Source organism: Martes martes (assembly GCF_963455335.1).
Source record: "Martes martes genome assembly, chromosome: 3".
Classification (NCBI taxonomy): Eukaryota; Metazoa; Chordata; class Mammalia; order Carnivora; family Mustelidae; genus Martes; species Martes martes.
Window position 1 is genome coordinate 53857174 of NC_137890.1, and position 26580 is coordinate 53883753.

Sequence of the window (26580 nt, forward strand, 5' to 3'; positions counted from 1 at the left end):
TTACTCCACCTACGTCCAAAGAAAGCCTAATGGGGCAATGCTCATGGAGGTACAGAGGTGCGTTTTCAAGTGTATGTCTGTGTGCGGGTGGTTGGCTGCAAGGAGACGGAGGGAATGTGTCCGCTATGCTCCCAGTTGCAAGGATGACGGGGGCACTCGCCTAGGGGCACTCGGAAGAACAGTCTGGGGGGGGCACCTGGGTGGCTCAGTGGGTTAAGCCTCTGCCTTCGGCTCAGGTCGTGATCTCGGGGTCCTGGGATCAAGCCCCACATCGGGCTCTCTGCTCTGCGGGGAGCCTGCTTCCTCCTCTCTCTCTCTCTGCCTGCCTCTCTGCCTACTCATGATCTCTGTCTGTCAAGTGAATAAATAATAAAAATCTTTAAAAAAAAAAAAAAAAGAACAGTCTGGGGACGGCAGGAGCACCCAGATGTGTTTGCTGTGGTGCCTTCTCAGATGGACGTGCTTTTGATGTCTGCTTGAAAAGAGCTATCCCCTTTAGATGAGCACAGCAGATCTAAAAATGATTCCTTCCCAGTCACATTTTCTAGCTCTTTAATGATTTTAGTTGTTCTGGAGCTTCTTCGTGTTCCCCATTTTTTTTAAGGAATGGGGATGAAGTGTGATGTTTCACTGCTGCCTGTGTATGAGCTTTTTGCTCTCTAAAAATGCAGGCCATACCAAGAAGATACCAGTGATTTCTGCAACCCTCAGAATCTCTTTTTGTGACTGGGGATCAGACTTCAAATCAAAATACAGGCATAGCTCAGAGGCATTGCAGGTTCGGTTCCAGACCTAGTAAAGCAAGTCAACTGAACTTCTGGGTTTTCCAGTGAATATAAAGGTTAAGTTTTCACTGTCCTGTGGTCTCCTAAGTGTGCAATAGCATCATGTCTAAAAAGACAATGTACAGAAAAGATAGGAGTCCTCTGGAGAAAGGAGAAATCCACCCCTCCCCATCCCAGCAAAGGGAGTGGGGGGGAGTAGTGGGGGGGCGGGGAGGAAGAGCACAGAACAGGAAAGCTGAGAGCTCTGTCTGATCAGGAGCAAATGTGGACCAAATCAGCGCTGCTCTACTCTTCTGGAAGTCTTTCAGTCATGCAGAGGAGGAAAGCCCAGTGAGTTGGGGGCTCCTAGCTAGCCGGTCACGGAGAATTCAGTTTCCATCCAATCGAACTTCACCCCAAATCATATACCTTCAGCCTCAGTTGCCGTTACTCAATCTGTGGTAATCACATGATCAGCAGTTTCACAAAGCATGTTCCTCCGAAGCTTGTGAAGCATCCCACATCTTCACTTTTCACTCGCAAGTCACTTAATACTTTCAGGGGAAAGGAACGGAAACTGTATTTTCCTGCTCCCAAGCCACAAAAATCTAAAAACCACTTGTAAAGTGACTGAGTCACAGCTGGCTATATTCTCCCAACGTCATTATTTTTAGAAATATCACTTTTGAAGTTATTTCTATGGTACAAAGAACCTTTGCATAAGCCACTGTGGGTGAAAAAAATGTTAAACAAGCTAAATTTGATTATCCCAAAGGGTTGGGGTTACTTTGTGTGATTTTTTTTTTCTGCCTCCCAATTACCATTCATTCCATCCTTGGCAACGTGGGAAGGCCAGAAACAGGAAAGCATTTCAAGAGCTCTCCCGCGCAGATAGGGAGCTCGGATTTCACTCGGGTTTCACCCTGCTGCCCAGCAATCCATCTTACCCTGCTGTAAGACAATACTTCCAAATCCACTTATCAATGTCAGGCCACACTTCAGTATCAAAGAAAGCCGGGATGAAACGGTCAGATTTACAAACTTCACAGAAAAGGTTTGTTGCTCACTGTGGTTAGATAAGTGCCCTGATGGGCGGGGATGATTTTTTTCTTTTTTTAACATCCCGATGAATCAGTCGTTCCCATTCATATGTCTGCCCGAGTGCCGTGGGTAATGCTGATCGCACGTGCCTCGCTGTAACACTTAAGGGGAAACTAGCGGCCCGCTTTGACATATATCTGCATCTCTGAGACTTTAAAACTTTATCAAAAAGCATTTGTCTTTCGGAGGAAATTTTCACAGGTCGCTGGCAGGCTCGGGTGTGGTCCCCATCGGGGCAGGAGTGAGGACAGATTATGAATTCCACACAGCAGTGCTGCCGGGAGGTGTGATGGGTAGAGGCGGACCGTACCACAGACCAGCTTCGGAAACCTCTGGGTGCGGGTGGGGCAGGAGGGATGCACGTGTCCGAATCGGAGCTGCTGCCTTCACTTACCTGCTCCTGGAGGACTTTAAGTAATGCCTGCGTGTGTGACTGCTCTTCCTTTGCTTGTTCCAGTTCTGACTTCTTGTTGTTTAACTCCTCCTGGATGGTCAGCAATTGCTGCCAAAGTAAGAACATTTAAGATAAGTAGAACGGAAGGCCCGGTGACTGTGAGATATTAACAACCTTTCAAACGCATGAGGAGATTTTTGCATGTTAGTAGCTTAATCCAGACTTCAGTTAACTTTTGTGCACACCCATTCACTTAGTGTAACAATATTGCAAATTCTTTTTTTTTTTTTAATATTTTATTTATTTACTTGAGAGAAAGAGAGCAGAGGGAGAGGGAGAACAATGAGCAAGGAGCCTGATGTGGGACTTGACCCCAGGATCCTGGGATCGATGCTTAACGGACGGAGTCACCCAGGTGCCCCAATGTTGCAGGTTCTGATGCGTAATTAGGCTGTTGGGATCCTGCTACACGATAAAACAAGTCTGGGTTTGGTATTTATGAAGGCACCCTCGTAGTCCTTGAAACAAATGTGTATTTGTAAAAATATGCAAAACAGTGTTAATAGACAATAGCTCTTGATAGATGAAGAAGTTAAATAATTTAAAAAAAAAACCCCAAAACTGGATAGGATTCGTCCGTTTGCCCAAGGTCACTTCATCTGACATCAGACAGGAAGGCTGGCCTTCCAGCAGCAGCTCTGTAGAGCTATTTCCCGAGTGGCTGGGACCACAAGAGATCCTTTTACTTTCTCTGTTATGACGGTGATGTTTTATTAGATCAGCAGGACTGAAGTCCAAACGGCAATCAATGTATCAGCCGAGAAAACTGCTGATCTAAGCTGTCAAAACACTAAGCTATGGCCTGCACTGCTATTTTTAAGCAGGGCCACTGAAGGGATTTCTGTAAGCCTTGCCTTGAGCTTCCCTGGCCCTATCCACTGTAACTCATGTTGAGGCTTAGCCCCTGTCTGCCGGGAGCACCCGGCGCGAATTCTCGGCGGCGGGGTTATAGGTTAATATACATGCGGGCTGGGAAACGCATTCGAGAGCGTTGCAAAGGGCCGAAGAAAAGGCTGTATCGACTCAGAGGATTTTTTTTTTTTAATAAATAAACCACATTCACTTTACTAGCATGTGTTGGTGATGCTCAAACATGACCAATCCATGGTTCTTCGGCATTTATTCAGAAGCTTCTTAACAACAAAGGGCCAGTTGGAAAAGACAGAAGAGCCTTTCTCCCGCTCGCTCGTGTAACAAGTGCTGCGCCAATGACAGAAAGTGTTAGCACATTCCTGCCACGAAGGCAGGGGTCCCCAGCAAGGAGGCTACTGGCTACTGGGTGGGCAATGGGGGCGAATGTCGCACAGTGCCTGGCCGGCTCTGAACACCCGGGCCTGAGGAAACACCGGTGCTGGATTGCTGAGGCTTAAACCCACCAACTGGAAGGATTAAACTAAATCTTTAAAACCTAGTTTTGGGGTATGCTGGGGAGCAGGCAGCACTCAGCAAAACACGCTGCGCTTTCTCCTGGGCTTGCTTCTTCTGTTCCCTGCTTTGGCACTGGATATTTCAGAACCTACTTTCGCTTCCCACCCCCACCCCGTATAAACAGTGATTTCCTTGCCATTTCCCAAAAACTCAACGCGTCCCATTTCACCACCTGCACACGTGAGATTCACGTCAGATGACGCACACGGTCTGCACGGGCGCCCTCAGTGCCCTACGTGATTTAATTGTGCATCAATCGATTAAAGTACAGAAACCAGAGAGCCCATATTGTACCTTGGCATCCCGACAAGTACCTAAAATGACTGCTTCCAGAGAGTGGGGAGTGACTCTGCTCCTTCACTGTCATTCACGACCGGCCCCCAGAACCGCTCCCTGGGCTGGGATGGGGAGGGGGAGGGAGAAGCGGGGGGCGGGGCTGCTGGTGCTCGGACATTGACAATGCCCAGGGAATTTTTATGTATAAGACAAGTTTCAAACCCGATCCTTAAGCCTCCTTTAAACAAGAGCCAAAGGAAGGACAGGAAATCATCTTCCAAGGTAGGTAGCTCATGTCTGTTCACTGCAGCAGCTAGGGCCTCAGGATTTGTGACAGCTAGTGTCCAGTGGAAGAGGGCTGGCTTGGTCAGGGACAGGCATCTGTACAGCGGGGCTCCATGCAGCTGGGGAAAACCACAAATGTGTCTGCGTGTGGAGGAAGCCCAGAGTACACAGCACCCCCACGGACATGTCAGGTTATAGGAAGGGCTCACTGAATTTTGCAACGCGCTCATAGGAAAGGATCTGGATACTTTCCCTGGGTGTGTGGGTTTAAGGATCGTTAGGTCAGCTTTACAGGCCAGTTTCACTGGTAATTTTCTGGTATGTCTGTAAGAAGCATATGTTGCTTAAGTAGTGTTGTTATTTCCAGCACCGAACAAATAAGAGGGGAAGTGAGATTTGTATTGGAATCTGCCATTTCATCCACACATTTACAACACTACTTTATTCTACTGAAACACACACACACACACACTCCTCCCCTGGGCCTCATTTCTCATTCCATTCTTCCTGGGAATCACACTTTCTATTATTTTTAATTGTATTTATTTTATTTTTTATTTTTAAATTTTTTTCTTAATTTAAGTATAGTTGCCACACAATACTATAATAGTTTCAAGTGATGTGACAATTACCTTGTTCCGTGCTCACCAGTTAAGTGTGGTCACCATCTGTCACAATATGATGTTGTTATGATACTATGGACTATATTGCCTATGCTGTATTCTTCATCTCTGTGGAATCACTTTTAAAAATAAAATCTCTTCTCTGTCATCCTCACTTCCTTCTCCTATGTAGGCAACTACTTTCAATGATTTGTATCTTGAGTATTTTTTTCTAAAATATATGTTGATTTCTGAGGATGCATTATGTGATTTTGTCATATTTCTTGTTACTTATGTTTTTACTAAGCATTATTTTTTAAAGACCCATCCATATGATACATACATCCGTATGTATCTAACCTGTTGCTTCTGAGGGCTGCGTAATATCCTATGGAGCCCATCCACTCAGTTATACCTGATCCACTCTCCCAGAGAAAGCCACTCAGATTACTTCTAGTTCTCACCCTATACAAGGTTTCAGTGGAACATGCTGGTGCACATCCCCTTACGGGCCTGCAGGAGGATTTCCAAGCATGCCTTTCCAGTGGCGGAACCCTCACCACAGGGTGTGCCTAAGGGGTCAAGTTGCCCAAGATGCTCTACCAAATGGTACCAGTCTGCCCACCCACTGGCAGCGTTCAAGAGTCTCTGTGCCCCACAGCCACACTAACTCTTAGCGTTGCCCACTCAGCTTTCTAATACTTGTCAGAGTTCTCATATTTGTGTAATAACATAGAGATTCTTCATGAAACATTTTTTGTACTTCTCTAAGTCCTTATTTTTAAAATTTTTTAAATTTTTTAAATATTTTGTTTATTTATTTGTCAGAGAGAGCGAGCAAGCGCACACAAGCAGGGGGGACACCAGGCAGAGGGAGAAGCAGGCTCCCTGCCAAACAGGGAGCCCCATGTAGGACTCGATCCCAGGACCCTGGAATCACAGCTCGAGCCGAAAGCAGACGCTTAACCGACTGAGCCACCCAGGTGTTCCCTCCTTGTGATTTTAAATATGGCATCATATATTGCTAGCTGCTGAGGTTTATTTACACTTCTTAGAAGACTATTCAAGGGAAATGGTTCTTAAGTATGGGAATCATTTTTTTTATTTAAAGATTTTATTTTAGAGAGAGAGAGCACGCAAGCAGGGGGAGGGGCAGAAGGAGAGGGAGGGAGAGAATCTTAAGTAGGCTCCCCACTGAGCACAGAGCCCCCTGTGGGGTTCGACCACATGACCCTGAGATCATGACCTGAGCAGAAACCAAGAATTGGATGTTTAACCTGCTGAGCTACCCAGGCGCTGTAAATATCAGGAACTTTTCAAAACCATACTGATTTTGGGGGCCTCAAGAAGACTGATTAACTCAGAATATCTAGGCAATGGTAGTTTATTTTATTTTTTTTTTTTAAAGATTTTTTTTTATTTATTTGACAGAGAGAAACCATTGCTAGGCAGAGAGGCAGACAGAGAGAGGGGGAAGCAGGCTCCTGCTGAGCAGAGAGCCTGATGCGGGGCTCGATCCCAGGACCCTGAGATCATGACCTGAGCTGAAGGCAGAGGCTTAAACCACTGAGCCACCCAGGCGCCCCTAGGCAATGGTAGTTTAAAAGAAAACAGCAATAACAACCTTAACAGACAATTCTAATGTGCAGCTGGGATGAAAACCACTGTTTCCTTGAATGTTCATTTAAGCCTCCTTTTACTGCAGTGTGACATCCTTCCAGAGTGCCCTCCTCACACTGTCCTGCCACCGATGCTTTTCTCCCGGCCAGCCGGCATGCCAGGTTCTTTTCTTCTTGCTCCACACCTTCTCTAGGGCATCTGTTCACATCCTTGACTTCAATTGCACATTTCACATGCTTACACTTGACAAGCATGACTTTTCAGCCTCTGCCTCATTCCTACTACCCACTAGTCCCTTACCTTACGGTGTTTCAAACTCTGCGTATGATCACACTTCCCTTCCCGTACCCGAGTCTGCTCCCCTGGAATCCAGGGTTAAAAGCTTGAAGTCCCTCCCTTCGTAACCTCCCTGCCCACTCCTCTGCCTTTCTCCAATTTTCACTGTCATAGTTAAGGCAACCCTTTCCCCCACTCTGGATTTGTGTGTTCCCTCATCATTCATTCTAGGCTCCTGAGAGAACTGACCATTTAAAAATTCAAGTGCTCCCATACTTAAAAAATACTACTGGTTCAGCATTTTTCGCAGAACCAGAACAATATTAAAATTTGTATGGAACCACAAAAGACCCCAAAGAGCCACAGCTATCTTAAGAAAGAATAACGAAACAGGAGGTATCACAAGTCCGGGTTTCAAGACCTACTACAAAGCCATAGTAATCGAAACAGTATGGTACTAGGACAAAAATAGACAGATCAATGGAAAAGAACAGAGAGTCCAGAAATAAACCCACGCATATAAGGCCAATCTACAGCAAAGGAGGCGAGAATACACCCTGGGGAAAAGACAGTGTCTTCTGTAAATGGTGCTGGGAAACTGGACAGCTACATGCAAAAGAATGAAACTGCATCACTTTCTTAGACCACACACAAAAATAAACTCGAAATGAATTAAAGACCTAAATGGGAGACCTGAAACCATGAAACTCCTAGAAGAAAAGGTAGGCAGGAATTTCTCTGACATCAGCCATAGCAACATTTTCCCTCACTCGAGAGAAACAAAAGCAAATATATACTATTGGGACTGTACTAAGGTAGAAATCTTCTGCATACTGAAGGAAACCATCAACAAAACAGAAAGGCAACCTACTGGATGGGAGAAGATATTTGTGAGTAATATACCTGATAAGGGATTTGTATGCAAAATATATGAAGAACTCACACAATTCAACATCAAAAACTGTGGTCTGTCTAAAACTAATAGAACAGTGTGTGTCAACTATACTTCAATAAAAATAATTTAAAAATACTTTTGGTTCCCCACCCTCTACTGGATAAAACCCAAACCACTGATCTCAACTTTCCCTGGATGTGCCAGGTCCTTTCCTGACTCTGTGACAAGGTGACTACCCAGAATTCTGCCGGGCAGATTCCTATTCATTCTCCTATTTATTTATTTATTTTTAAAGATTTTATTTGTTTATTTGACAGAGAAAGACACAGCGAGAGAGGAACACATGCAGGGGACTGAGAGAGGGAGAAGCAGGCTCCCCGCTGAGGAGGGAGCCCCATGCGGGGCTCGATCCCAGCACCCTGGGATCATAACCCAAGCCGAAGGCAGATGCTTAACAACTGAGCCACCCAGACCCCCCTCATTCTTCCATTTAAAGAATGTTTTCAGATAAGCACCACCCACGTTATGATTTTATACAACAGAAAACAGCCTCATCCAATAGAGAGCCATGACTCCTCAGTAGGGCACACAGTTAGGCAGTGAAGTAGGAGCTTGATTTAAACCCACTCACCCGTCTGGCCTGGTGCCTTTGTCCATGGCAGCACCTGCACAACCATATGTGGCATCCTTGGGTTCTCCTGCAATAAAGACCTCCCAATCATCCAAAGCTAACTGTCCTAATTTCTATGCTCCCAAAGCACTTCATATGCAATACTACCTTTCATAGCAACTTCCCCAGCTAGACTATACCCACCTGAGCCTTCGGCTCAGGTCATGACCCCAGCATCCTGGGATCGAGTCCCCACATCAGGTTCCCTGCACAGCAAGAAGCCTGCTTCTCCCTCTCCCTCTACTGCTTCCCCTGCTTGTGCTCTCTCTCTCAAATAAATAAAATCTTGAAAAACAAAACAAAACAATTAGGGTGTCCCTAACACATAGTAGGGCTGAATGAATGAATGAGTAAAAGAAGGAATGAATGCTTGCTCTGGTTTCCCCACTCATGGGATTAAGCCATGATCTAGTAGAAAAACAAAACAAAAAAACTGCACACATAGACAAAAACCAAAACAACTACAATAACAAAAACTACCTGAGGGTCTGTCACTGGGCGGTTCATTGTCATAGACATCAGGACACACAGGGACATACAGGGAGGCAAAGGGAGAATATGGAGCTTTCAGAAAAGAATAGCAGAAGAAGAATAAAGGAAGACATTTTCATTCCTGATTCTGGTAGTTCCAGATCTCCTCCTTAATCTAATGGGGACTATTTCTTAAAAGGCTTAGGCAATCCACTAATGGAATGTGTAATTCTGTAATTTCTTCCCTGTGTTCCATCAAAGAGAAAAAAAAAAAAAAGAAAAAGAAGAACCAAACTACCACTAGAGGAAAAACAAGATCAACAGCCCCTAGACTATTTTCCATTTTCTTCCAGATTAATGTTTTCCTTTGTTTACAAAGCATGAACTCACGAATCTAATATTTATGTATGCAAAACAGTGGTGGTGCGTCAAAACTGCTATTCCTCATTTGACTAGATGTCCCGTAAAAACAGCGAGCTAGTTCGCACCTAGGTAATTTAAGTCAGCCTCTCTGGTTCTTCTTCACTTGAAATGTAGGAGACTGTATCATCTTCTTTCTAGTTTGAATGTTGAAGTACTAAAATGCCTCAATTACAGAAGTTCACAGGCAGCTAGAACTTAATCAGAAGAGTCTCTCGGTTGGATTGGCTGACTGCAGCATAATTTTAATTTAACACTGGAGAGTATGACATTAAACAGATGCACTATTACATTTTTTGGTGGTTACAATCGAGTGTGTTCCAATTAGACAATTATCCATATGCCAATCAAGAGTGAACACTCTGGCAGCCAATAACAGGTAAATAAATGCCGTACCTGACACATCTTGGTATTTCCAGGCCACTGATTTAATAGGATCATTTGTAATGCTCTTTGGGGATGTAGACTTCCGTGTGTAATGGGTCTTTCTCTCTGACAAATTCAAAGAGCATTACAAATGTTATTTGGAGCCCCGGAATAAGTGAGGTCACATTTCCATTTCTACAGATGGGTGAATCATGGCCACACAAAGGTTAAGTCATGTATGCAAGGCCACTCTGTCTGAGAGAGACCTACCGCTTGCACATCTCAATTTTCCTGCTTCAAACCGTGGTTCCCACCCTGACAACCACACTGCACTGCCAGCTGAAAATGGAAATCAGGACATGCCGAACTCGAAATCCTCCTAGCAACAACTTCTACCCAGGCATTCACCATTTCCACTTAAAAGCGAGGCTGCTGGAGGCATGCTTTTGTGTATACTTTTGTGAAACCCTGTGGTGCATTTAACTTCACTTTAGAAACTGCAACCCCAGGGTGCCTGGGTAGCTCAGTCGGTTAAGCGTCTGCTTTTGGTTCAGGTCATGATCCCAGGATCCTGGGATCGAGCCCCTGCATCTGGCTCCCCGTACCGCGAGAAGCCTGCTTCTCCCTCTCCCTCTGCTGCTTCCCCTGCTTGTGTTTTCTTTCTCCTTCTCTCGATCTCTGTCAAATAAATAAATAAAATCTTAAAAAATATACAAAACAAAAAAACCTGCAACCCCTGTCCTTGTCTTTTTTCCTTCAATTTTACAATTTTGCTATCAAGGTGAAGTTTTGATATAGCTAGCAGTTTATGGAAGGTTAGATTCCCTAAAAGCCACAGACAACAGAGCAGGTACTCTCTACTGAAGTGTCCCAGCAACATCCCAGTAGAGGCTGACACTCAGAGAATTATGGTAACAGGAGTCTCTGGCAGGACCGGTGGGCAGCTGGGAGATGGAGGTGAGGGTCGGCATAAAATTGAGAGGACCCATAAATAGCACACTGATTTGAGGACAGCACAAGATGCTCTAATAATGGCTATAACCAGTAGAGGTTCCCTAGGAGATTTTTGGGGATCAGTTTAGATATTAGGAGAATATGGACTCAGGGGGTCCATTTTGAATCAGAATTCATTCTGTTTATTCGAAATGAGCCACTGAATATTCATGCATCAAAGCCTGGAAATATCTGAACCCACGGAGGGTCATCAATTTAAACCTAAAGGTGTTTTTGCTCTTTTGATTCAGTTTTAATGTTATTCCATCTCCATAACTTTGCTGTAAATTAGATGCCCTACTCAGTGGCATATGCCTTCGAGGCCGGTCAAATATCTGCTGAGGAAGTGAGGTCTAGGGCCTTCCAAAGGCTGTGGTGCATGTGACTGTTGTTGGGTCAACCAACCCCAGCTGGTGTTTTAATACCAGGCCGAGCTACTCACCCAGACCTGCAAGCCTCCAGCATCACCCTGTCCGTGCACTTGGTCTCCAATCTGGCTTCTCCATTTTAGCCTGTGATCTGAACCCCACCCTGGCCAGCTCTGCCAGACCCTTGTCACCTTGTCCTGCACCTCTTGGTGAGATTCTGCTACCCAAACACAGCTCACTGCTTCCCCCTCACTCCCAGCCTGAACCACTTAGGGATGTCAGCCATTAGTCCTGCTGATGAAGTCACCTGTGCCTGCTTTCCACCTATCACCGTGAATCCCGAGTCAATCCCTGATTGTTAGGGGAAGTCTGAGATGTGGAAAATCAAGTGCATACGATCAGAACGTAAGAGTAAGGCTGTGCCAGAAGGCAAACACATCTCACCGTATTCCTGACAGAGGAGAGCGAGCTGGCTCAGGGGAAGGGCAGTCATTTACCACCTGGTAGCAACAACTTTCACTTTTCTCCTTGGGGGGAAAAAAAAAGATGGAATTGAACTAGCCTGAATTTTCTTGTCACACAAGGTGGTAAGATGACTCAAGATCTATTCTAGTTTAAAATGTCATCTGCTTCCACCTGGGGATGAAACCGCACTTCAATTTACGGTAAGGTGCTAGGGTAACCGAGCCTGTGGCCCGTTTTATCAATCGCGATGCCTCTCTGTCAGCCTCCAGCACGGTGACCCCTGAGGGAGAAACATCTCTGGGAGAGAGCTCCACCGTTCAGATGACTGATAACAGGAACACTGGATCAGAGAAATGAAATTGTGCTCTGAGCCTAATATCCTATTACACCAGGCTATACATATTTAATTCCTTGGGTCCTTCCTCATAAATCAATTCCTTCAGGCCCTTAATCTCGTCAATATCTTTTCTGATATTGAATTTTAAATGCCATTCTCATTGCTAGGCAGAAAGGCAATCTCTCGCTCGTGATGGGATCAGGCTTCATTTACAGCCAACCAAGAGACCCTGGAGTGCCGCCCTATTCCCTGACCCTGCTGTTAAGATCCTAATGTGGACTCGAGCCAAACAGTCCAAGCACAGGCCTGACTGGGGGCTTGCCCTCTCACAGGTCAAGACCATGAACTGGGGTCATGACTATCAGTCTTCTGGGAGTCTGAGCCAGTTCTCAGAGACCGATGAGAAAGCGAGCATTTTCAAGGGCGTTGAGCTTGGGCCCTCAAGGGGGTGTCTGAAACCCTAAGGCATGGGGCACCCGGCCACCCACTCAGGAGGGTGTGCTCTGACAAGGATTCTTTTCTCTGAGTGTATGAGTAAGGGTCTGACGGAAGGACACACACAGTGTGCCTACATCTGAGCAAAATCTCATGGGGCGTGGGTGAGATGAAGGGAGGGCACAGGCTGTGGATTCTCTAGGGGAGAGGAAGTGCCTGACCCCAGAGAGCAGGGGTGTTTCCAGGTTCCCAGGGGCTGGCCCAGAGCACTGCGGACTTTTCCCTTCTCGACGGCAGGGGAAATCCCAGACTTGTGAGTCTTGCAAAATTTCCAACGGGAAGAAGGAGTGACAAATATAAGACTTCAAGAGTGACGAAGAGGCTGGGAAGCACCGGGAGGCACTGAGATGCAGAACTGCAGGCCTAAGTCTGCGGTCAGTGGTGGGATACCAAGGGCCGAGGCCTGAGAGCTGTCTGCCTTAGTGCAGGAAATAAGCAGGTGCAACTGTCTGAAATTCAACAATAAAAAAATAACTAAAGGTCCATCCACTTATCACTGTGTACCAGTAATTCTACACAAAATCAGTGATAAAGTACTCCTGTCTGACAAAAATCCTTTGTTGGTCTAAAACTGCTGCTGTTCCGGTTAAGATTAAATATATATGTAATCTTCAAATTAACATTTTCATTACTTACACTTTAACAAACACACTCTGTGTAGAAACTAATTTGGAACATGTCCAGCTACTGCTCCTACTCCCAACCCGCCCCGCCCTCCCCCCATCTCACGCAGGGACTCGGCTACACACATTGGCTTCTGATTCCCTGGAGCTTGCTTTAGACACAGTGTCTCCAATCCCATTAGCACTGTGAGTATTCCTACACTCGCACAGTAGATCTGAAATAAACAAAGACAGCACAACTATTGCAAAGACTAAGAACTAGAACCTGAGCTACTTCAAGTCATTCCACAGGGCCTGAGAAAGAATCTTTAGGTTTAAGATTTAAACAACAGAACTTGGTGAGAACCATGAGGGGTATTATTTTTGGTAAGTGTGAACTTTAGCTCATAGATTAAGTATTCTCACTGAATTAAGAGTATTTCAAAAACTGAAATGCATTCTTTTAAAATTGTTTGCTTTAAAACTAAAGGATGAATAAAGAAAATGTTACATCAGTGGTACAATTAATAGTTGCCTCAACCGTACCTTTTTCATCTGGTTTTCTTAAAATTCACTTATTTACTGGAGACAATTATTTATATCCTGTGTACCATAATCAAAGAATCAAAGTTCAAACTGTTTGTTGGATTAAAAAAAAAACTACCGAATAGATAGTTGTGAATTTTTTTCCTTTCATTGTACCATTTTAGTTTTGGGGTTTTTTTAAACAGGCAAATTATATGTGAAAATCAATAGGAAAATGTTACTGTCTGCATTTCTTTCTTGGTGGTTATTATTCACTTTATTTCATGTTATTACTGAAAATAATTTTGTCATTTAGAGGAGGATGTATAAAAAAGGATCCTTTCCGAGTTCAAATTACACTAGGCGCCTCACTGACCAGCAGCCCAGTATCTGGACTGGAAAGGGAGATCATGACCTTGGCTTGCTGGGTGGAGGAGGGGAGGCCAGGTTTCTTCAGACATGGGTTTTAGAGACCATCTCTTTCACTTGACTATCCTTCTGGGAGGGACTTGCATTACAAATGGATACTTTTTGGCATTTTATAATCCAGTGGAGTTACTGGTCATAATACCCTCTATCCTGATAAGGCAACATTATTATTTAAAAAAAAAATATATATATATATATATAGAGAGAGAGAGAGAGAGAAGCATTGTGTGTAAAGGCAAAAAATAAGCCACTGGTCAGCATTTCAAAGGCTAGCGTCTTTGGCTCCCTCACTGTATAACCTGCAGACTACTTTACTGCTCTCGTCTCTTTTCTCCCACAATTGTCTCCTGAAGAATAATTTATCATTTGAAAAGTAAAACGTCAATTAATTTCTTGAATAGTGAATACAGGAAAAGCAGATGCAAAAGTGGTTTGGAAGGCTCTAAAACCTATTTTTCTTTCTTTACATGATTTTTCTTTTCTTTTTTTTTAAAGACTTTTAAAATCTTGTTCATTTGAGAGAGAGAGAGAGCACACCATTGAGAGCAGGGGGAGGGGGATGGGCAGAGGGAGGAGACTCCCCACTGAGCAGGGAGCCCCACGTGAGGCTTGATTCCAGGACCCCAGGATCATGACTTAAGCTGAAGGCAGACTTTAACCAACCGAACCACCCAGGCGCCCCAATTTTTCTTTTTTAATAGTGTGATTTGCAGGGTCATTTTGGCTTTCTGGTTTTCACTTTCTTCCCATGTTAAATAAAGATAACAATACTCACCAGTAGGATACTATGAGACTAAAGAACATCCATTAAGTACATGAGGCTCCTTGAATGGCGAGGAGTACCAAGTTAAATCAAAGTGCTACTATTATCTTCTTTGCAAGAACCTCCCGAGAGACTAAGACCCAGCAAGGTCAAGTGACTTTTAACTTACCGAGTGGGCAGTCCTGGGGATTAGTATTCAGAGAGAAAGGGCTGTGATTCAGCCCCACCCAGCCATGCTGGTTGCCCTCCTTCAGCCAATTTTCAAAACGCAGGGCAGCCAACTTGAATTAACACTATTCATGCAATTCACAAGGGAAGGCGTCAAATGCTTTGCTGAAGTAGGAGTATATGTCAGTGATAATTCTCTCCATTGCCTTTGCTGGCAATTCTACTGCAAGTGATAATCCAATTTGCTCGGACTTATTTATGCCTATCACTTTTTTTTTTGCAGTTATATGAGGTGGTCATCACCCCGGCCTCTGGGCACATGTACAGCTGTTAATGTAGAAATTTAAAATATTAACATGCTTTCCAGCCAGGTTGGCCCATTTACTTCAAACAAGAACTTGATTGAACAGCTGGGTCTTGCACTGTGCCCCAAAGGCCAATAGAGATTTGTTCTTTCTTTGCAGGGTTTATAACCCAGTCATGGTCAGAGCTTAGAGCTAGAAAACCCTTTATGGGTGACTTTTGACCGAAGGCCTGTGGCCATCTTTGGAGGTGGCTTATACAAAATAATCTGGGCCTCATTCAGTTTAGCTCCTGAAGAGCCAAACCGTGCTCCTTCTAGACTCATTAACATCAGATGTTACCACCGTCACTGACTTCCTGGCTTGTAGTTTTTAGGAAAGCAGCTTTTGACTTAATGGTTATGGGATAAGAACATGTGTTGCGGTCTTAAGAATTTTTACTTGAATCCTAATGGTGAGAAGTTGTAATACTCTAAGATGGACTGCAGAACAATGAAGTGAGATAGTGGTACGTTCAATCTCTGCGTCAGCCATAGATGCCGAAGGATGGAGAACTTTCTCTGCTGTGGGTCTAGACAGCCTCCACCACTCACATTACTTACCTGCTAGTCACCGCTGAACTTTAATGAAGCGCGTTAATTCAATGATTACGATATTCCCACATCTCCTTGGTTAACACAAGTTATCATTTCTTTATAACTAGGACACTAGGACATCTAGGGGCAGGATCAGAATAAAGAACAGCCCTTGAACTTACTAGCACTTTGAATCTTTAGGTTCCACTGGGACAAGCTCTGCAAATAAACAGGCATGTTCATCTATCACAGACGGAGGAGTGAGGCAGAGGAAGTCTGCTGGCTTCCCCAAAGGCTCCAAGGTATTTTAATATATTTAGCCTGGTCCGCAAGCCCACGTGTTAGGAGTCTCGTTGCAACTAGCACCTTTGGAGATCTCCACGTTTCCCCCATTCCCTCCTCCAGGGCTGAGCCCTGGTTAGACAGGTGTGGGCGCAATGAATAGAGTTTCCCTGAGGAGCTTTAACCACCGCAGGTGGTCGGTGTGACAGCTCCAGGGCCCCTGACTACCTCAGGTTTTCTCTGAACTGCACGCTGTCTTTAAGGGGAAAGCAGCAGCAACAACAGAAAGCTTCAACACACCCTGTCACTGTGAAGCGTGGCATATATATTCTCAACACCTGCAGCTGAACTCTAGCTGGTAAAATAAAATACAGCACCACCCATCTTGCCTGGATCGCAAAAGTGCAGACAGAAAATTACCATTTTAAACCAATCTTCTCCGCTACGGAAACATTCAATATAGGGAGCTTTAAAGAAGCGAACTGAATTACTCAGACTCTTTGCCACAAATGGTGTCAGCATGGCCATGAACGGTAACAGCAAGAAAGGCTCCCAAGGTATACAAATGAACAGAAATTAGAGCTGTAGCTTTACACTTAATATCAGTCTACCCCATGAAGCGTTCCTCCAGCCTCAGCAGTCCTCTCACTCAAGATCGGCAACTACATGCACTTGAACATTACTTGCACCCGTGTCATTTTAACAAAAGTTTCCATCGAGGGTTTGCCAAAGTCAGCTCAAAGACTTCTGACAATGATGGCACAGAAAAGATCATCACCCATGATAAAAAGCTGGTGGAGTGAGCATCCTAGAAACACGGGATAATACCAAAGTTAGTGTTAATGACTTGGAATTTTTCTTTTCTTTTTTTTTAAGATTTTATTTATTTGACACAGAGATAAATCACAAGTAGGCAGAGAGGCAGGCAGAGAGAGAGGGGGAAGCAGGCTCCCCACTGAGCACAGAGCCCGATGCGGGGCTTGATCCCAGGACCCTGAGATCATGACCTGTGCCGAAGACAGAGGCTTAACCCACTGAGCCACCCAGGCGCCCCAACTTGGAATTTTTCAAAAAAGAAAGAATAGGGAAACCACAATTTTAGGGTCTGCTGGCAGACTTTGGGCAGTAATAATTTTTCTGCTTCCAGATGATAATTTAAAAATACAAATCTTGATACAAAGCAAGTCATCCAAAGCAGTTACATTATAGCCCAAGTGATTATATCAGGATTAAGAAAGATTATGTTGGGATTACTTGGGGAGGGTTAGAAAATAATCACTTGTTTTGCCACTGAGTTCACTGTGGATCATCTTCAACCAGATAAGAAAGTTCTCTTTTGTTTGTTTATTTATTTATTTATTTAATTTATTTATTTGACAGAGAGAGGCACAGTGAGATGGGGAGTGGGAAAGGGAGAAGCAGGCTTCCTACTGAGCAGGGAGCCTGATGCAGGACTCCATTCCAGGACTCTGGGGTTTATGATCTGAGTGGAAGGCAGACACTTAACAACTGAGCCACGCAGGCTCCCAAACAAAGTTCTCTTTTAATCCAAGTTCTTAAATCTTTAGTTTTTCCTTTGTTGTGTTAATTTTAAATCATGAATGGGTATTCTCTAGCTATTAAACTGATTATTCTGGTTCAATTCTGGTTCAATCCTGTTAATGGGATATATTACTTTAATAGACTTTTGTAATGTTGAACTAACCTTGCATTCCTGTGATGAATCCAATAGGGTGGTTTATAAAATACCAGATTAAGTTAGCTTTAAAAAAGGAATTTTAAATCCATGTTCCTAAGTGAAACTGACTTATAATCCCCCTGACCCCCTCTTTTTTTTTCTTTACTGTCCTTGCCCCTTTTTGGTATCAAGTATCCTAGACTTATGAATTAGTGAAGACACGTTTCCCTCTTTTCTGTTCTCTGAATGAGTTTGTAAAAGACTGGCATAATCCTCCTTGAATGGTAAAACTTGACTGTAAATCCATTCTGGGACTGTTGCTCTGATGCTAAGATTTTAATAATTTTTTTAAAGTTTTATTTATTTATTTGAGATAAAGCATGTGTGTGTGGGGGGGGTGCGGTGGGGGGGGGACAGAGGGAGAGACAGAATCTCAAGCAGACTACCCACTGAGCATGGAGCCTAACATGGGCCTTGATCCCAGGACCCTGAGATCATGACCTGAGCTGAAATCAAGAGTCAGAGGCTTGACTGTGTCACCCAGGTGCCCCAAGATTTTGAATGATTTTTAATGATATGGCTCAGGCTTTCAATTCCTTCCTGATTTAATTTTGGTAAGGTCATTTTTTTTTTCCAATAGGAATTTATCCATGTCACCAAAGTTTAAGAATTTGTCATAAAGATATTTCTGATTTTCTCATATGTCTGTAGTTATTCCTCATTTTAATTTTTTAAAAAGATTTTATTTATTTATTTGACAGAGATCACAAGCACGCAGAGAGGCAGGCGGCGGGGGGTGGGGGGGGGCAAAGCAGGTTCCCTGCTGAGCAGAGAGCCCGATGCCGGGCTTGATCCCAGGACCCTGAGATCATGACCTGAGCTGAAGGCAGCGGCTTAACTCACTGAGCCACCCAGGCATCCCTTTCATTTTAATTTTTAATATTATTTATCTGGTCTTCTTTTTTTGCAATTCATATTACCAAAGATTTTCCATTTTGTTAGTCTTTTCAAATAAACAGCATTAGCTTTGTTGACCTGCTGTACTGGACGACTGCTTGCTTTTTTAGTCATTTCTATCCTTGTTTTTATCCTTCCTTCTTTGAGTTTATCATTTTTTAGAAAATGTGGGATGCTTACTCTTGTTTATGCTTTTCTTTTTTCCTTAAACATGCATTTAAAAATTTTTATTTTTAACATGCATTTAAAATATTTTATTTTTTTTAAATATTTTATTTATTTGACAGAGAGAAATCACAACTAGGCAGAGAGGCAGGCAGAGAGAGAGGAGGAAGCAGGCTCCCTGTGGAGCAGAGAGCCCGATGAGGGGCTCAATCCCAGGACCCTGGGATCATGACCTGAGCCGAAGGCAGAGGCTTTAACCCACTGAGCCACCCAGGCGCCCCTAAAATATTTTATTTTTTATTTTTATTTTAGGTTCTGTTTCAGCTGCATCCTACAAGTTTTGCTATGTTGTATTTTAATTATCAATCACTTATAAGTATTTTTAAATTACATTTCTGATTTCTTTGGACTTGTGGATTTAGATGTATGCTTTTAAATTTCCAAATACAGGGGCACCTGGGTGGCTCAGTGGGTTAAAGCCTCTGCCTTCGGCTCGGGTCATGGTCCCAGGGTCCTGGGTTTGAGGCCCGCGTCGGGTTCTCTGCTCAGCAGGGAGCCTGTTTCCACCTCTCTCTCTTCCTGCCTCTCTGCCTACTTGTGATCTCTGCCTGTCAAATAAATAAATAAAATCTTAAAAAAAAACCAAATAAATAAATAAATAAATTTCCAAATACATAGGATTTATTTTAGTTATCTTTAGTAATACTGATTTCTAACAGTTTTGTTGTGGTCAGAAAATATGATAGTGCTCTTTGGAAATGTGTTGAGATGTGCTCTAATATGTAGTATAATTAATAAGACAATAAACTACAAGTGTTAGAGAGGATGTGGAGAAAGGGGAACCCTCTTACGCTGTTGGCGGGAATGCAAGTTGGTGCAGCCACTTTGGAAAACAGTGTGGAAATTCCTTAAGAAATTAAAAAATAGAGCCTCCCTATGACCCTGCAATTGCACTACTGGATATTTACCCCAAAGATACAGATGTAGTGAAAAGAAGGGCCATCTGTACCCCAATGTTCATAGCAGCAATGGCCACAGTCGCCAAACTGTGGAAAGAACCAAGATGCCCTTCAACAGCTGAATGGATAAAGAAGATGTGGTCCATATATACAATGGAACACTACACCTCCATCAGAAAGGATGAATACCCAACTTTTGTATCAACATGGATGGGATTGGAGGAGATTATGCTGAGTGAAATAAGTCAAGCAGAGAGAGTCAATTATCATATGGTTTCACTTACTTGTGGAGCATAAGGAATAACATGGAGGACATTGGGAGAAGGAAAGGAAAAGTGAATTGGGGGAAATCAGAGGGGAAGATGAACCATGAGAAACTACGGACTCTGAGAAACAAACTGGGGGTTTTGGAGGGGGGGGGGTGGGGGGATGGGTGAGCCTGGTGGTGGGTATTAAGGAGGGCACGTATTGCATGGCGCACTGGGTGTGGTGCATAAACAATTGAATCTTGGAACACTGAACAAATTAAATTTTTTAAAAAAGCTATTGCAATTTTAAAAAACTTTGTAAAAAAATAATATGCACCATAAGATGCATTTTCGTAAATGTTCCAGGTATATTTGAAAAGTACAGTTTTGCATTCATGTCCCAAGCCTATAGGGGCTGAGTCGTATGGAAATGCTTCGTAGACTGCAAACATTGGCAGCAACAGCAAGAGGGAGGGAACAGCAGAGCTGTTTAGAAAAATGTCCTTATTTCCTGACTATTTTAGGGTTTTTTACAATAGAGTGGGGTGGGCATGTTCCCCATTGTCGTTCCAGTCTCAATTTGTCACATAATGTCACCTTCAACATTAGGAAGAAATGTGTTAAGAACTGTACTATCTGGTTTGGAGGCTTCTTCCCTATGGTTTCTAATCCCTGGTTCCTTAATAAGCATGGTACAAATAAAAATGTCATCTCCTAGGACGAATTAAAGCTGTGAGAGCTTTTGGGCCATAGAAAGATGTTGTCTTCACAGAAACATTTGTGACTGCACACACACGCAGTCAGCGTGAGTGGAAACGCCGAGCTTACTGCCTGAGGCTGGGGCCATCCTCTGGGAGCCCGGAGCCTCACTGGCCATGCTGAGAAGGTCACGAACTAGGGACCTGCCGTGGCAGCAGAGAGCATTTATGACCTCTAAAGACAGAAGGACTTGATCAATCCTAATATGTCAACCAAGACTTCTCAGAAGGCCAGTTCTATCCAGTCAGTGAGATGAGATTATTACTTGTTTGGGCATGCCTAGGGAATACAGCAGAGATGAGGAAAGAGGGAAGCTGGTTGAGAGTTTTCTGTTACACAATAAATTGTGTGTGGTGACTCAACAATTTGTTATTTTCTTCATTCATTTATTCAGATAGTGCTTGGATACGAATGACTACATTAGCCCTGAGAGACTGGTCTCAGGCGCTAGCGTTAGTTTCAACTGTGATGTCAGAAGAAAAAAGAAATGAATACTCATTTAACCCATGGGGGAAAATGGCCCCTGTGCCTCAACTCATTTTTCAGAGGCATGGGAGACAGAGAGGTACAGATGAGGGTGTAAGGAAAAGGTTCTCAGAATGCAAGCCAAGTAGGGGGAGGCGGAGTGAGGGCCCGAGAACAGGAAACTGGGAGCCCTGGGCAGCGGAGGGGACACGGTGCCGTGGGGCACTTAGCTCAGTGACTTAACCTCTCCATTTGATTATAACTAGGAAGTAATGCTGGATTAGGGGCTCACCAATGCCCTTCCTGGTCTTAATATTCTGTATTTTGTGGTTCTTTTGCTGTAACAATAGTGGTAAAACTGAGAACATATATCCAGCCCAGATTTTATATCCAAAACAGAATTTCCATTATCATTTTATTCTACCTTGCTTTTTTAGTGTGAGTGGACCCCATAGCCAAAGCAAAGCATGGATTTCGCATGAAAAATGGCCAGAAAATTGTGGACTTAAAAGAAAATCCGCCAGTCACCAGCTGGGCAGAAAAGATGACTAAGAACTGAGGGCCCGCGGGGGCGGGGGGGGGCACGGACCTGGGAGTGCCCTTTCAGTGACCTGGCGATTCTCCGAGGAGCTCATATCATCAGGTGTAGAGTAGGAAAACTACATTATAACCCACCCCCCCTTTTCCTTCTCCCCAAATGACAAACAGAAGGATTATGGCGGGGAGGATTATCTTGTAAAGAGAAACTCAGCACCACAGCTTTTTAAATAAACTTTACAGTTAAGTCATTACCAAAACCTTCCTGAGGTAATTGTGAGTAGCACAATTTAAAACCTACAAACCACTGGGGGTGGTTAAGTGTCTGTCTCTTGATTTCAGCTCAGGTCATGATCTCAGGGTTGTGAGATCGAGTCCTGTGTCGGGATCCAAACTCAGTGCGGAGTGTGCTTGAGATTCTCTCTCTCCCTTTCCCTTTGCCCCTCCCCCTACTCATGTGCTGTCTCTGTCCAATAAGTAAATAAAATCGTTAGCAAAAAATAAAGAAATACAAACCATGGAGGGAAGAAATACCAGCCCAGGAGAAAAGAAGGCAAGGTGCACAGAGAACTAGTGAAGGACGAAATTGCAGAGTACCAGTCTGTGTTGAAATGATTGAAAAATATATAATACACGGGCTCAGGAAAGGACTTACTCAAGATAAAAGGCGAAGTATGGGTGAGAATACACACCTTTAAGAGCCCCCCACCCGCAACTGCTAATGTAAGTCCTCTGACAGGAATACCAGAGCCATAGCAGGTTTCAACAAATAAGGTGGGGGCGATGGTGGGTGGAAAAGATGGAATGTGTAGGCGAGGGGAGGGACAGCAGACTAAATTAAGAGAACAAAAGGAATTAGAAAAGTGATAATACAGCTCTGAAATGTCACTTTGCTCGTAGTTCATTTATAAGCACTACTTGTAACACTTTTCCTTGGAAACCTACAACCCGAGTTCAAATAGCCTCTCCCCTCTTCTACCCTCCCAGTGTTGCCAGAAAATAATAGAGCTGTTGTGGCAGTTTACTGAGGGTGTATGTGAGATAGAGAGGGAGGGAGGTAGAGAGGAGGCAGCACAGAGACACACAGAAAGTACTAAAACTGGAGAAGTAACCGGCACTCTAAGGATTCCGCATCAAGATAAGAACTGAGCAGTCCGGGTCTTGCCAGTGATAGAGTGAATGTAGCGGGTGGTCTATCAAGTGAGGGCCAGATTGGGCACTAACTTTGTTTACGTCTCCCTTGATGACTATTCAGGGTGCTTTGTTAAACGGAGGAGAAAACATTGTCTTTAACTAACCATCTAAGATCTCAGAGCTGAATTCCCATCCCGCGCTTGGGGGACAATTCCAGAAACGTGAGCTGAGTGAATGTGGCTGTTGCGCTGGTCAGTGGGCACAACCTGGGGCACGACGACCCTGCGCTGTGCCAGTGCACTTTAGAGAGGAAGCCTGAGAGGACATACATAAATGGTTAACAATTGTTGCATCTGGGAGGGGACGTGAGGAGCGCTGTCTCCTTTATAGGCTTCTTTTAGGTTTCCAAGTTTGCTGCACGGAGCATACATTCTTTTGTGAAAAGGAAAATAAAACAAAAATTAAAATGACAAACCTAGACCCTGAAGAACTGCAACTCCCACCCACATTCATCTTCCTAAAGAGGATCCCGCCCCACCCCCGGACTCATTCCTCTCCTTCCTTTTTGGTCTCCATGTTGTGTTGTCGGCCGTCTACCAGGGTTCTCTCTGCATTGGCTCCATGGGTGCTCCTTTCCCAGGAGGAGGAGGAGGAGGAGGAGGGAGAAGGGGAGGGGAGAGAGGGAGAGGATAAGGAGGAGCAAGGGAGGGGGAGGAGGAAGAGGAGGAGGAGATGATTGGCTGGTCTTCCACCCTCCTGTTTTCTCTTCTCACCAGCTGCACAGAGAAAGCCCCGGGGCCAGTTCCCTCCCCGCGCAGCCCAGCGTGGGAGCTGGTAATGACAGCAGTCTGGCCGGGAGCATGACACCTGCTGTACAGAGGCGGCAGTATGTGCCGGCCTGATTCCGGCCGCCGCGGGCAGGAGGCTGCCTCTAAGTGCTGGCAGGCTTCAGAGAGAAGAAGTCAAGGCCAGAGCACAGGGATTCATTTCAGCATCCATGGCTGGAGGGAGAGACGACAACGGTCGGACGGAGGGAAAGGCCAGTGCGTGTCTGGCGCCGAGGCCCGTTTTGATTTACTACATTTAAGGAAAGATCCGTTTCGCTATAAATCTGGTACTCTTGGTGCGCTAGGGCCTTGAAGTCAGGAGGCAATTTCCAAAGGAGGTGGCGGAAGGGAGGGTCGTTCGAAGGTCATCCGAGGACTACAGCTGACAGTGGTGGGAAAGCAGAGTTGCTTTAGCCCGGGAATGGCTGCAAGTCTCCGGGAGATCCGCTAGTTCCCGAGGCAGATGTCCGGGAAAGCAGTCAAAGGTAGCAGCCAAACAATTTTAATGGTCTGCAGGGCAATGTCATTATTTCTACCCCTGGCTCCTCCATTGATTCGGCTGCTAGCCTCATTATTTTTAGAAGGGATGATTACTAATGAGGATGCATTTGATGATCACATTAATTAATGGAAGAGCAGGGTAACTAATTATGAGATGAAGCCTCCCATAGTTAAATTTTATTAGGGCTGCTTCTTTCCTTCCCTGAAGTGAAGAGATTTATTTTTCAAGTTCACATTTAATAAATAAAAGCCACGTGTCTGTTATTTTCTTTTTGCTAGCTCTTATTCGGCTAATGGGAAGACCCAGTCTGGGACTAGGGTTGAGTCGGAAAACAAGCAGCAGGTTCTTGCCAGTAATATTTCTAGCAATCGACAAGCACAGGAAGAGCCGAGCTTTCTGCTCTTCTGCTCTCCTGATGACTACAGGTCTGGAGCACCCCTTACAGAGGACCCTGTGGAAAGTTTTGTTGGAACAGACAGAATGCAGGGGTTGTGACAGACAGACCTGGGTTGGTGTTCTGAGTCCGCCAGGAACATTCTGTACCCTGGGCGAGTCACTGGACATCTCTCCGTCACCATGAGAAGCTGAGATAAGCACTCAGAGTTCAAGTGCTGGTGGACTGGGAGCCCTGGGGGCAGGGATGTGAATTAGCCCTGGGGACAGGCCTCACTGGCACAGGGGTGTAGGAGCAACAACAGGGGTCTACCCCCTCCCCACCCCCCACCCCCCCGCTATCAGGAAACTCCCACTTGTCGATTTGTCCAGATTTGCTCTGCAATTCCTGGGTCTTCTCTTAAACCTCTACATTTCTTCATATTTTTATGTACAATGGGGCATTCATGCTTCATGTAATAGCTGTCCAAACTGTGTTCACCTACGTGATCTCCTCTGATTGCAACAGCCTCTGACTGAGGGTGGACCACCCGTCATCCGCAGGAAGAGCCCTCAGGTTCAGACGGGCTGACTGACGCCAAGTGGCACAGAAAACAGGCTGGAGCCAACGTTTCCTTCTACTGGTTCAGGGTTTTCATTTCCTTGTGCAAAAGCCTGGCATGCTCAGCTAGCAGAGAGGCAACTAGCTGATCTCTTTCCTTATCTTATGGTCTCTGTCCCGTGAGAATGGCAAGATACCCCATGGCCCATCCTCGTTTGAAACTGCTAAAAGAAAAAATGCAGGGAGGTTTCCCCTCCCTTATTGTTGCTTCCCGGTTTTTTTAATCTTGTCCAGAGTCAAATGGGAATGTGTTTTTAAAACTTTCCAACCCAGGTGCGATTGTTAGGTATGATCATTTCCAACAGGTAGGGCTCTGTAATGGAAAGTGCTGGGCCAAGAATCACAGAATCGCTTTCTTTCTTCGTCTTTTTTTTTTTTTTTTTAAGATTTTATTTATTCATTTGACACAGAGAGAGAGAGAGATCACAAGTAGGCAGAGAGGCAGGCAGAGAGAGAGAAAGCAACTTACAGCATATCACATACAATGCAATCAGACAGAAGCAGGCTCCCTGCTGCAGGGCTCGATCCCAGGACCCTGAGATCATGACCTGAGCCCAAGGCAGACACTTAGCCCACTGAACCACCCAGGCACCCCCGACTTTTTTTTTTTTTTTTAAGATTTTATTTATTTGTCAGAAAGAGAGAGAGAGAGCACAAGTGGGGAAAATGGCAGGAAGAGAGAGAAGCGGTGTCCCGCTGAGCAGAGAGCCTGACATGGGGCTCTATCCCAGGACTCAGGGATCATGACCTGAGCCGAAGGCAGATGCGTAACTGACTGAGCCACCCAGGCACCCTGGTGAATCAGTTTCTATTTCTGGTTCCAAATGTACCTAATGACCTTCTAAGGGTCTCACACTGAAGTGGGATATACACACTCTTCAGATGTGCCCGGGACTGAATCTGCAAAATGCTAGAAAATACACATGCTGCTGTTGGGAGCGCCACCTGTCACTTTTAAGGAGCCTCATGAAAGGGGTCATTGAATTATAAATGAGGATTATCATCCCGTCTCCATCATACTGCATCACCCCAAGACACCTGGCTGACGAATGGATAGAAAATGAAAGTACACACTCTGGGGAATTGAAGTTAAAAAAAAAAAAAAAAAAGACAATAGTGGCCCCCAAATTTGGCTGTGGTGAACCTTGAGGTCCAGGCCTTAAACCTTTTAAAAGCCACATCATATGAGAGAGATGTGTATGTTTTTATACGCTTTTCTGATTCTAGTAAAATGTCAAAGACTTTTAATATGAATGTGGGTAATGTCTTAGGAGTTGTTTTCTATTCAGGAAGAAAAAGATGTTAGTGAGGAAGCTGAAATAGAATCAGACCAGCATAGGGTGTGTCCCCGCAGCCCTTGTTTGTCTAGGGTCCAGATCGGTCTGTGTTTATGTACACACATAGTTTTTGAACTTTTTAAGAT

General features: G+C 44.5%; 1 protein-coding gene across 1 annotated transcript in view; it reads right to left on the bottom strand.

The window, feature by feature from the left end:
- ENOX1 (ecto-NOX disulfide-thiol exchanger 1) overlaps window positions 1-26580 on the bottom strand; it is a 560820-nt gene that overhangs the window by 68360 nt on the left and 465880 nt on the right. The window contains exon 15 of the mRNA XM_080798203.1: window positions 2260-2367. Within this exon, the coding sequence (XP_080654329.1) occupies window positions 2260-2367 (108 nt within the window). The remainder of the gene's footprint in view (window positions 1-2259; window positions 2368-26580) is intronic.